We start from the raw sequence: 11,878 nt of genomic DNA, 5'->3' as shown, positions 1-11,878 counted from the left end.
GATGGGGCCAGTAACATAGTGACCAAGGATGAGGAAAAGGCTGAGGTACTTAATGCTGTCTTTGCCTCAGTATTCAGCAGTAGGACCAGTTGTTCCCCGAGTACCCAGACCCCTGAGCAAGAAGACAGGGATGGGGAGCAGAATGAAGCCCCTGTAATCCAAAGGGAAATGGTGAGGGACCTGCTTCAGCACCTGGAGGTGCACAAATCTATGGGGCCAGATGGGATCCACCCAAGGGTACTGAAGGAGCTAGCGGAAGCACTCACCAGGCCACTTTGCATCATTTATGAGCAGTCCTGAATAACTGGGGAGGTCCCAGCTGACTGCAGGTTGGCAAATGTGACACCCATCCACAAGAAGGGCCGGAAGGAGGATCCAGGGAACTACAGGCCAGTCAGTCTGACCTCGGTGCCTGGGAAGGGCATGGAACAGATCATCCTCAGTGCAATTACACGGCATATGCAGGAGAGCAGGGTGATCAGGCCCAGTCAGCATGGGTTTGTGAAAGGCAGGTCATGCCTGACAAACCTGCTCTATGATAAGGTGACCTGCTTAGTGGATGAGGGAAAAGCTGTGGATGTTATCTACTTGGATTTTAGCAAAGCTTTTGACACCGTTTCCCACAGCATTCTCCTGGAGAAACTGGCTGCTCATAGCCTGGACAGGTGTACTCTTCGCTGAATAAAAAACTGGCTGGATGGCTGTGCCCGGAGAGTGGTGGTGAATGGAGTTAAATCCAGTTGGTGTCCAGTCACAAGTGGCATCCCCCAGGGCTCGATGCTGAGGCCAGTTCTCTTTAATATTTTTATCAATGATCTGGATGAGGGGATTGAATGCACCCTCAGTAAATTCTCAGATTACACTAAGATAGGCGGGTGTGTTGATCTGCTTGAGGGTAGGATGGCTCTGCAGAGGGATCTGGACAGACTGGACTGATGCGCTGAGGTCAATGGTATGAGGTTCAACAAGGCCAAGTGTCAGGTCCTGCACTTGGGTCACAACAACCCCATGCAGCACTACAGGATGGGGGCGGAGTGGCTCGAAAGCTGCCCGGCAGAAAAGGACCTGGGGGTGTTGGTGGACAGCCGGCTGAATATGAGCCAGCAGTGTGCCCAGGTGTCCAAGAAGGCCAACAGCATCCTGGCCTGTATCTGGAATAGTGTGGTGAGCAAGACTAGGGAAGTGGTCATCCCCCTGTACTTGGCACTGGTGAGGCCCCACCTCGAGTACTGCATTGAGTTTTGGGCCCCTCACTACAAGAAGAACATTGAGGTGTTGGAGCATGTCCAGAGAAGGGCTACAAAGCTGGTGAGGGGTCTGGAGGACAAATCCTATGAGGAATGACTGAGGGAACTGGGGTTGTTTAGCTTGGAGAAGAGGAGGCTGAGGGGAGACCTTATCACCCTCTACAACTGCCTGAAAGGAGGTTGTAGAGAGGTGGGGGCTGACCTTCTCCCTGGTGACAAGTGATAGAACGAGAGGAAATGGGTTCAAGTTATGTCAGGGGAGGTTTAGATTGGATATTAAGAAATATTTTTCCACTGAAAGGGTTATTAAACATTGGAAGAGGCTGCCCAGGGAGGTGATGGATTCGCCATCCCTGGAGATGTTTAAAAAAAGGGTAGATGTGGTACCTGGGGACGTGGTTTAGAAGTGTTTTTTGTCAGGGTAGGTTAATGGTTGGACTTGATGATCTTAAAGGTCCCTTACAGCCTGAGCAATTCTATGATTCTATGATAGAGAACATAGATGAGGTTACAGTTCACTTCTCAAGAAAGGGCAACATTTTAAAAATTTATTATTTTACTAGTATATCTACATTAAAAATTTGTTTCTTTCCCACTTCAGTTCTCCAGTGCAGATATGTTAGTTGGAAGCAGATAAATTATAGTTTAAATTTGCTTGTACTAATTGGACTAGCTTTAAAAGAATGGTTTTTTTCCGTGGTTTTTCTTACATTGATTACATCTATTTAAATTTCAGCATTTTAGGATTGGAATACTGAAATTCCTTTTCACAGTGATTCATTTGTACCTGAAAAAATAAAAATATTTGTATTAAAGAAAGAGAATTCTTCTAGGGAACCTTCCTAGAAGGAAGTTCTTTTTAAAAGAAAGTTAAATTTTCTGTATTGGTCATGTCTATATTTTCTCAATTGGAAATTTTCTATATTCAAAACAAAGCCAGAATTTTAAAATTTGATTGCCAAAATTTAGGCATTTTCGTCTCTATTCATGCTTCCAAATAAAAGAAAAACAATTAGATTTCCAGAATTGATGAGTGATGATAGTTTGAATTAACTTAAATGGGATCTGTGAATATTCAACACCTTTTGTTTAGTTGCCCAAAGAACACTTATTTTAGTGACAAAATGCTGAATTGCCCATCTCCCCTGTGCTGCTTAGGAGGGATGGTGGGGGGAGGAAGGAGAAAGAATTAGATTAGGTTGGGAAGGAAGAAGTTGAGTCTGGAGAAAGAAAAGGGGGTGGGGGAAAGGTTTTTGGTTTTTTTTTTGTCTGTTTGTCATCATCCAAGTCTATGTTAATTTACAATAAATTAATTTTCCCCAACTTGAGCCTGTTTTGCCCGTGACAGTAGTCGGTAAGTGATCTCCTTGTCTCTACCTAAACCCACAAGTATTTTCACCTTATGTTCTCCCTCTCTGCTGTTGAGAGAGGGGGAGTGAGAGAGTGATGCAGTATCTGTCTGGCAACCAAGGTAATATCCCCACAGATGTTCAACATTATAAAGATATGCTTGTGCCCTCATTTGCTAATTGTTTCAAAAATAGTTCCTTAACTATGTATGCAATTTATACAGTAATGAGCATCCATGGAGATGGCAGAAATTACAATAAATAAAATACATTTTTACACATTATTTAAGTTCTAGGCCATCTTTTGTCAACTTACTTGCTCTTTTAGCATAATGATATGAACTATATCTCTTCTGATTATTTTTTCAGGTGAAAATGTGTTTCTGATTCTAGATGGTCCTGTAGATGCAATCTGGATTGAGAATCTAAATTCAGTTTTGGATGATAACAAGACCCTCACTCTAGCAAATGGAGATCGAATTCCTATGTCTCCTACATGTAAACTGTTATTTGAGGTTCACAACATTGAGAATGCCTCTCCAGCAACAGTTTCTCGAATGGGTATGGTCTACATCAGTTCGTCCACCCTCAGCTGGAGACCAATATTGCAAGTAAGATTATCATCGCTGGCTACTCCTAAATTTACCTTGTTATAAATTTTAGACAGAAAAATATTGTGGGTGTTTTTCAGGCATGGCTGAAAAAACGTTCTTCTGAAGAAGCTGAAGTTTTACAAAGTTTGTATGATAGAATCTTTGAAGCAGCATATACATATATGAAACTAAATCTTAATCCAAAAATGGAGCTTCTGGAATGTAACTACATTATGCAGGTAAAACAGATACTGTGTAAGTCTATGAATTGACTGACTATAGTAAGCGTGCAGAAATAGCAAAGAGAACATTTGATAGTAGTGAAATTTAATTTGAAATTATTCTTTCCTAACAAAGAAAACCTCAAACAATATTTGTTTCTTAGGAAGAACTGTTAGCGATGCGCAGAAGAAAATTTTACTTCACTTTATTGTTTCATATGTAAGCTAGTCTTCTGTTGACTGGAATTTGCAGGTTTCAGTAAGTTTTCAGAGGCATGTGTTTAATAAGCTAGTGGTCTCATTCCGGTTCTTTTAATAGCAAACAAATTGTGGGAAGGGTCAGTCTAACCCTACTGGTACTGTCAGCAGAAAGAGTGAAGAATATTTCTAATTATCTTTTTGTCTCGAGATGTAATACCTGTGATTCTGTCAGTCAGCTCTTCCAAGGTCAATGTAGTAATTTTTGCCTGTCCCTTTCTATCAATTGGAATTCTACCTTGAGCGTAGTCCAAACTTTATCAGTGATTTATTAATAATAAAATGATGTGTTTGGCAGATTTTGCAAGACTGTCCGTCCTCTACTGTGTGTCTCCAGCTGATTTGTTTATCTGTTGTCATCTGCATATATTAAGTCTCCAGACTTTTCCATTTGTCCATGTAATCTCAGTTTTATACAGGCACTCTGGAAACAAATGTGGTTCTGCCTTTGAATAAGGGGGTAGACAAGATAATGTTTTGCATAGCACTTCAATTTAATATTAAACTAGTCAATTTGCACCCAGTACCTCTTTTCTGTTCATTAGGGATTTAGCTTCAGATTTTCAACAGTTTCAAGTATTTTTCTGCAAATTAATAGCTACAGTAAATGCTGCAAAGATTAACTGCACAGTATCAAATGGAATTAGGATATCTATGGAATTGAAGTCCCTAGGTAGAAACTACGCAACTTGCCAACTTATGATGATAAACAAGAGGGACATGATATGCACAAAATTTTTAGAGAGAGATAATATTTTTTCTTCTACATTTGTTATCTGTGAAACCTCTGACTGAATTGATGTCTTCAGAGAAAACTTTTCCAGGGACTAGAAGTTCTTTTTGATTAGGGCTCGTTAGGAAGCGTGAGCAAGTCAGTGTTCTACTCATGCTGCTTCGTCAGGGAAATATTTCTGTGATGTAACCTGTGTTGAATGTTTCTTCCAGTGAATGAAAATCTCTATTAAGTTTCTGTCACAGGTGCGACATAGTAAATAACCCTTAGTGGATCTCCATGCTGGGGCTTATCTAAGAACCAGTGAGACCAGAGCTTTTACCCTTCTGGATCATTTCACAGATTCACTTCCTCACTTCCTTCACTTCCTCCAGTGTTACATTCACTTAGTCTTGATAATTTCTCTTCCCAGCAAGGATTTCATTCTTGGTGTGGGAAGGTAGGGTAAAAAGTTGTGTTGGTTTCTGTGCTGTGCAGCTGTTTGCATCTACCGGGATTGGGCATTACTTGACAAGGTTTCTTGGCATCCTCCAGCATTTGTCTGCATGCATATCTGTGATCTTCAGGATATTCCCCCGTTTCCAGGATCTTTCCTCCAACCAGGGTCTTCACCTCCTTCTTTCTGGGGTCTTTTCTTTCTAAGACTGTTTCTTTTGGGGCCCTTCTTTTCCACACCACCTCTCCATTCTAGAACCTTAAGATCCCAGTTTTACCATAAATGGTCTATGTGCTGAAGCACTGCACCTTATCAGCTTCCTTATTGGTGGTTCTGTCTTATATCTCTTTATTAATTGTGGGGCTCAGGATGTGCCACTTCAGTTCAGGTGTTTTCAAAATTTACAAGCATCTCAAACCAATTGCGTCTAGCAGATAGCAGACTTGAGTTGTACTGGAGTTCTAAAGTTCAGTTTTGGATGTTCACCCACACATGCACATGTACCAAATTATCTGCCGTTTGTTTGCAGTCACAATTTAAGCTGTTTTTTAATCTACAACAGCTTCATAATGGTTTTATATAAAAAGTGATCTGACCTTTGGTTTCCTCATTGCAAGTTCCACCAATTTTCTAACTGTATATATTCTAGTATTGTTCCTGGCTGTTTTTTTTTTTTTTTTTCCTGCTGTTTTTAATTATATGTTTTTCTTTTGGCTGTTTACCATCCTCTGGCCCACCTCATTAAGTGGAAAAATATAATTTATTTTAGGAGATTTAACACAGTTTTTGTTCAGGGTTATTGTGCCTTACAAGCCTATTGGAAATGTCAGTAAACTTGTATCTAAAGGAGATCTGATTGATATGGTCTGCATGAAGGAACAAAGATGTTCGACAAAGTTCCTTACCAGGGATTTACATGGAAACTAAGTAGTCATGGCAGAATATAGGAGGTTCATTTCTAGATAAATAACTAATTAGAAGACAGGAAATGTGTGATTGGAGTATCAGTTCTTAGGAAGAACAGAGGTTGCCACTGATCCTGAGGTACCTTTGCTGGGACCAGTGCTGTTCAAAATGTTCATAAACAATTTGGAAAAGTTTCAGGTGAAGAAGTTTACTGATGATACTAAATTATTCAGGGTAGTAAGGGCAAAACAGCTAACCATGAAGAACTGTAGACAGACTTTATGAGACTGAATAAATAGGTAATAAAATGGCAAATGAAATTCAGTGAAGGTAAGCATGAAGGGGTTCACCCAGGGAAAAAAACAAACTGTTCAATGCCATGAATAGCAGACCTATAGAACATATTGCCAAAGGGTGTTATAGATGATAAAAGTTTATGTAGGTCCAAGACCAGTCTTGATATTTTCAGGGTGGAAAAATCCATAGAGGATTACTAAACCCAGAAAAAGTATATTTGGTTCAGAAAGCCCCAAGCTGAAGAAAGTACCAGCAAGAAGTACCACCCACAGTGCCACCACAAGCCAAGAGAGTTTTTTCTTTGTTTTTACTTTTCTCTAAGCGTCCACTTTTGGTCACTAGTGCAGATGAGATGCTGGGCAAGATGAAGTTTTCATCTGATTTGTTGCAACCATTTGTGTGGTTTTATAAGTCAGTTTAATTTTTTCTGTTTCTGTTTTCAAAAAAAATGTTAGAGAATATTCCTAGTACCCAGACCATCATGGAAAACTTTGAACTTGAGCTTGTATTTGAGGATACAGAAAGATTTTGTTCAGATAAACTGGGACACAGCCTGTCCTGGAAATAATTAGATAAATCTATTGTCTTCCAAAGAAAAGAAGTGCCATTATTTTGACACTATAAAGTGTAATTAATACTGATTAATCATTTTTTTTAAACTGAATTTTAAAGTAATCAAAAGTATTCTAACCATTTAGGTCATTTAGGTGCTGCATTAAAACTGTATAATACTGCATTACTTCCCACTTCAAGTATGAGATCCAAGACATCATAAAGAATACAAATTCCAAGAGCTGATTAAAAATCTGCTTCACTGTTGAAAAGGCATATTTTGAAACAATGTGCTTGACACTGCCTTGTATAGAAAGGGAATATGAGTGATGTTATCTAAGACAGTCAAACATCTGGCTTTGTGAATGGCAATTGTAGATAGCAAATGTCATGGTTTAACCCCAGATGGCAACTAAGCTCCACACGGCTGCTCACTCACTCTCCCCTGGTGGGATGGGGGAGAGAATCAGAAGAGTAAAAGCAAGAAAACTCATGGGATGAGGTAAAGACAGTTTAATTCATAAAGCAAAAGCAAGCCAAGCAAAACAAGGAATTCATTCACCACTTCCTATCGGCAGGTGTGTGTTCAGCCGTCTCCAGGAAAGCAGGACTCCATCATGGGTAGTGCAAGGGGAACGTCCCCCCCTTCCTTCTTCTTCCCCCAGCTTTATCTGCTGAACATCATTGTATGATATGGAATATCTTTTTGGTCAGTTACAGTCAGCTGTCCCAGCTGTATCCCCTCCCATCTTCTTGTGCATCCCCAGCCTACTTGCTGGTGGGGTGGTGTGAGAAGCAGAAAAGGCCTTGATTCTGTATAAGCACTGCTCAGTAATAACAAAAACATCCCTGTATTATCAAAACTGTTTTCAGCACAAATATAAAAAATAGTCCCATACAAGCTAATATGGAAAAAATTAACTCTATCCCAGTTGAAACCAGCCTAGCAAGTTACTAGATTTCTGGAATCTAGTTCCTTGGAAAGTGAACTAATCATAAAATAGGGTATTTTAATCTTTAAAACAAAAAACAAAAAACAAAACCCAAACCAAAATAGAAGTTAATGTGATAGATGCATTAATTGCCCATAATTAAGATAAATACATTAGATGCTGAAAATTCTTCTGTGCGTAAAGATGGAAAGAAATGGCTAGGCCCCACCTACTTTTGGAGTTCTGTATATCCCAGTAGCTATTATAAAATGCCTTAAAAAGCTGGTTTGTTACCCTAGCTCTTAAAGTACATTTATTATATAGGCATAATTTCAAAGGATAGTTGATGATCAAATTATTTAAGTAGTTTTGAAAATTTTATCCAGTTTTAATCTATTTAATCTATTTTCTTGAGTTAGTACTCCTGAATTTTATGGTATTCTTTGGTAACCTGTATTGGTTTTCAAATTATGATTTCAACTTTGAATATATATAAATAATGCACATGCATATATGTGTAAAAATAAAAAGTGGTTATGTAATATTTTCTTAATGCATAATATTTTAAATATTTTCAGTCGATTAATCTTCTGGAGGGTTTGATTCCATCAAAGGAAGAAGGTGGTTTATCAACTATATTTCATCTGCATAAATTGTTCTGCTTTGCAATAATGTGGAGTTTAGGTGCTCTTCTGGAGTTGGACAGCAGAGATAAACTTGAAGCCTTCATTAGAGCTCATGATAACAAATTAGACTTACCAGAAATCTCCCCTGGCACCAGTCAAACGATGTATGAGTTTTATGTAACTGATTATGGTAAGAAAAAGCACTAACAATCTCTTTTATACTGGCAGTTTAAAACTGAGTATAGCTTCTTTGAAATTTAAAGTTGCTCATTCAGTCCTTATTATACAGTCATATAAACAGAGATTTTTGATGACAGTACAGTAGTAATGCAGATTGTATATGCAGAGCCTATGTGGAAGTGAGAAGTCAGAAACAAGGGATAGAATACTCATTGGTAACATTTTCTTATTTCTTTTGTTTGTAATTTCATTCTTACAGGTTTCTTTTCTATTAACAAGCCTACAATTTTTAGATAATTTATGCTTCAGCTGTTTTTTGTTTTAAAATATAATTATTATAAATATTATAATTTAATTCCACTTAATAATAATTTAGCCATGTCTGCTAATCAGTAATAAATCTTACAGTTTCTAAAACTGTAGGAATAGTGTGATATTTCGAATATTGTGAATATTGATATTTTGAATAGTGTGATGTTTTCCAGAATGAATTTATAGTTCAAATAACACACACACAACCAATTGCACAAGGAACTTAGTGTTCTTTCAGAGTATACTCTCACATGAATACATCTATTTCTCTTGTATCCAAATTCAGATTTTTTTGGCCAGCAATGTTGATTTAGTGTAGACATACGCAATCTGTGTTCTCATGATCTGTAGTTCTTCACTAGTGTGAAAATGAGTTTCTAGGTTAACATTCTTTGGGGGTCTTTATTTAGCTAGCTATGTATAAATTTAAGAAATATGTGTGTATTTAGTAGTATTGTAGACTAATTAGAGGTCATAACTAAGTATGTCCTTTGTTAGATGTGTTTTAGCTAGATTTGAGAAAATTTATCCCTTTTTATACTTTGTAGTACTTCACCCATAATGTCTACAATTTTTTTTTGGTGCTAACAGAATATTGAACATGATCAAAATATTGTGAGTTATTTTCTACTTTTTTTTTTTGTCGTTTCAGGTGACTGGGAGCATTGGAGTAAAAGAGTTCAGGAATACATTTATCCAACAGATAGTGTCCCAGACTATGCATCCATTCTAGTTCCAAATGTTGACAATGTCAAAACTCAGTTTTTGATAAACACAATTGCAAAACAGCAGAAGGTAAGTACAGGATTAGTTATTTGAGGATATGCCTACTACATGAAATAAATAGAAACCTAATTATAATGTAACTGGGAGTTGCAATCATTCTTCATATTCTCTGTCTCTAGTCGTTGTTTGCCAGATGCATCATTATTTACATATTGCTTGCTGTGGTTTAACCCCAGCCAGCAGCTAGGACTGTGCAGCCACTCCTGCAGTTCTCTCCCTTCCCCCAGGAGGGCAGGAAGAAGAGGGGGAAAAGGAGGGGAATGGGAAAGGAAAAAAACCTTGTGGGTTAAGATAAAGACAGTTTAATAGAACAATAACAGAAAATGAACAAGAACGACAATAATAATGACAAAAGTTATTCCTTTCATGGAGTGGCTATAATTACGAAGATAATACCATTTGTCAAAAATATAAGATGAGATGAAATGGGAGATTTCTGTAAAAGGTTTAAGAGAAAAGAAAGAAGTATTACTCCTTTGGTTCAGCAACTTTCTGATTTAGTTTGAGATTTTACCAAGATAAGAAGGAAACCAGGAAAGACTTTCTTCTTTCTTGGCACATTTATTGCTTCCCCCCCTGCCCAGGGAAATGACAGTGTATAGATTAACCAGAAAATAAGTTATATAATATTATACATATTATGTGCAATATTATATACAACATAAAGATAAAGCAGAAATAAAATACTTATTATGAAAATAACAGCTGGAAACAAGAATTTTCTGCATGTTTAATTTGAATAAGACATCAGGGAAGAATAAAAAAAGCTTTGAAATATAGAAATATATAGAGTGAGGCATACATTAAGACAGTATGAGTTGTAAGAGCCAAAAGTGCTGTATTAGAAGCATCAAATGCTGTTGTTGTAAATACTGCAATGATAAGGAGACAGAATAATTATAGTCTAATGATAGTTTGTTTCCAGTAATAAAATAATCAGTAAGGAGAAAAAAATTTTGGGAAAAATTCTAAGATTTCCTGACTGTTCTGTGAACATCCTTGGCCAAAATCTACTTAGTCAAAGCTTGATATCCTGACTAAGTGATTTAATAGCCCAATCAACAGCAATAACGTTGTTAAAAGTACTCTGAAAAAAATGCATTGTTTTCATATTCCTGGATGGATGTTTATAGAAAGAATCAAGCATGCCTGTGACAGGCAGTTGGTGAAATTCAGGACAAAAAGCACAGGTCAAGTTTAGCTCCAGTTCTGAAAAACATAGTGCTGTCACAGGAAATATGGACTCTTTAAGGATCCAAAAGGCCTTTCTTACTAAGTCAGCATAATTAGGCTGGGAAACCTGGGTAACAGACTTAACATTCTGATTTAGGAGAAGAGAAGGGGTAGATAGGATCCAGTGCTCCTTAAAGGAAGGTTTGTGTTTTCTCTTGAGAAAAGTTGAAGAATAACTGCTTGCTTTGAAAACAGGTGATTTTCCTTTGTTGCTGTTAAGCAGGAGTAGTTCACAGTGGTTTTGTGCATGGAACATAAAACACATTTCAGAGTTTCACTGTTAAATTGCTTCCTCTCCTACCAGTTTCACTGGCCTGTCTAACAGGGTACGTGAGCAGTACAATACTCACTGCAAATCAATTTTATGTATCTCCTCACACATTCAGTTTAGAGAAAAACCTACCAGAGTAAGTTTTGATACTAGTTATGTGATTTAAATATCTGTTACAGGCGGTTTTGCTTACAGGAGAACAAGGGACTGCAAAGACAGTCATGATTAAGGCATACGTGAAGAAATATGACCCAGAACAGCATTTATCAAAATGTTTAAACTTTTCATCTGCCACAGAACCATTTATGTTTCAGGTAAAAATATAGATCTTAAGCAATTCTTGCATATCATTTCCTTGCTAAGTATTTAAAGTGTACTTAATTCTGATGAGCAAAGTGATTTAGAAATAAAGTCTAAAGGATCTTTTTCCTCTGAGTCACCTAAACACTTCAGAAAACTCCATAAAAAATATTTTGAAGATCAGGTTTAGTCACTCACATAGAAGTGCGTATATTAATATATGATTGCTGTGTGCTTTTTCATTATGAAATTTCAAGAATCCATTTTTTGCTGAAGACATTTCCTTTTCATTTTAGATTAATGAAATTTTTTTGCTATACATCTTCAGTTTTTTCCCCGTTCTTTAGTTTGTAACCATATTTTTTAATTTTTATTACATAAAAAGCATATTTCAACTTTTTCTCTTATTTTTCCTCAGCTCAGGAGTGACTCCAGCATCAGAAATACAATCTTTAAGATCCTCCAGCATCACAACTTCATAGTGATTTCCTTTCCAAAAGTAACTGCTAAAAAATCCATATAAACAGAAACAAACACTACAGATAGTTCTTCCAAGTGATTGAAAGGATGATTTATACTACTGTGCTGTGATTCAATACTACTAATTTCCTAGGGTGTGATCCTATAAGTTGAATTGGCTTCATTA

At 37.2% G+C, this 11,878-nt stretch overlaps 1 protein-coding gene across 1 annotated transcript in view; it reads left to right on the top strand.

Moving 5' to 3' along the window:
- DNAH8 (dynein axonemal heavy chain 8) overlaps positions 1-11,878 on the top strand; it is a gene marked incomplete at its 3' end in the record, with an annotated part of 150,799 nt that overhangs the window by 78,697 nt on the left and 60,224 nt on the right. The window contains exons 50-54 of the mRNA XM_082480246.1: positions 2,966-3,207; positions 3,288-3,428; positions 8,103-8,340; positions 9,295-9,437; positions 11,112-11,246. Coding sequence (XP_082336372.1) covers positions 2,966-3,207; positions 3,288-3,428; positions 8,103-8,340; positions 9,295-9,437; positions 11,112-11,246 — 899 coding nt within the window. The remainder of the gene's footprint in view (positions 1-2,965; positions 3,208-3,287; positions 3,429-8,102; positions 8,341-9,294; positions 9,438-11,111; positions 11,247-11,878) is intronic.

The sequence above is a fragment of the Vanellus vanellus genome (genome assembly GCF_965231255.1).
Source record: "Vanellus vanellus genome assembly, chromosome: 3".
Classification (NCBI taxonomy): Eukaryota; Metazoa; Chordata; class Aves; order Charadriiformes; family Charadriidae; genus Vanellus; species Vanellus vanellus.
Note: the sequence above shows the minus strand (reverse complement) of the source record. Positions and strands in the feature narration are given on the sequence as shown.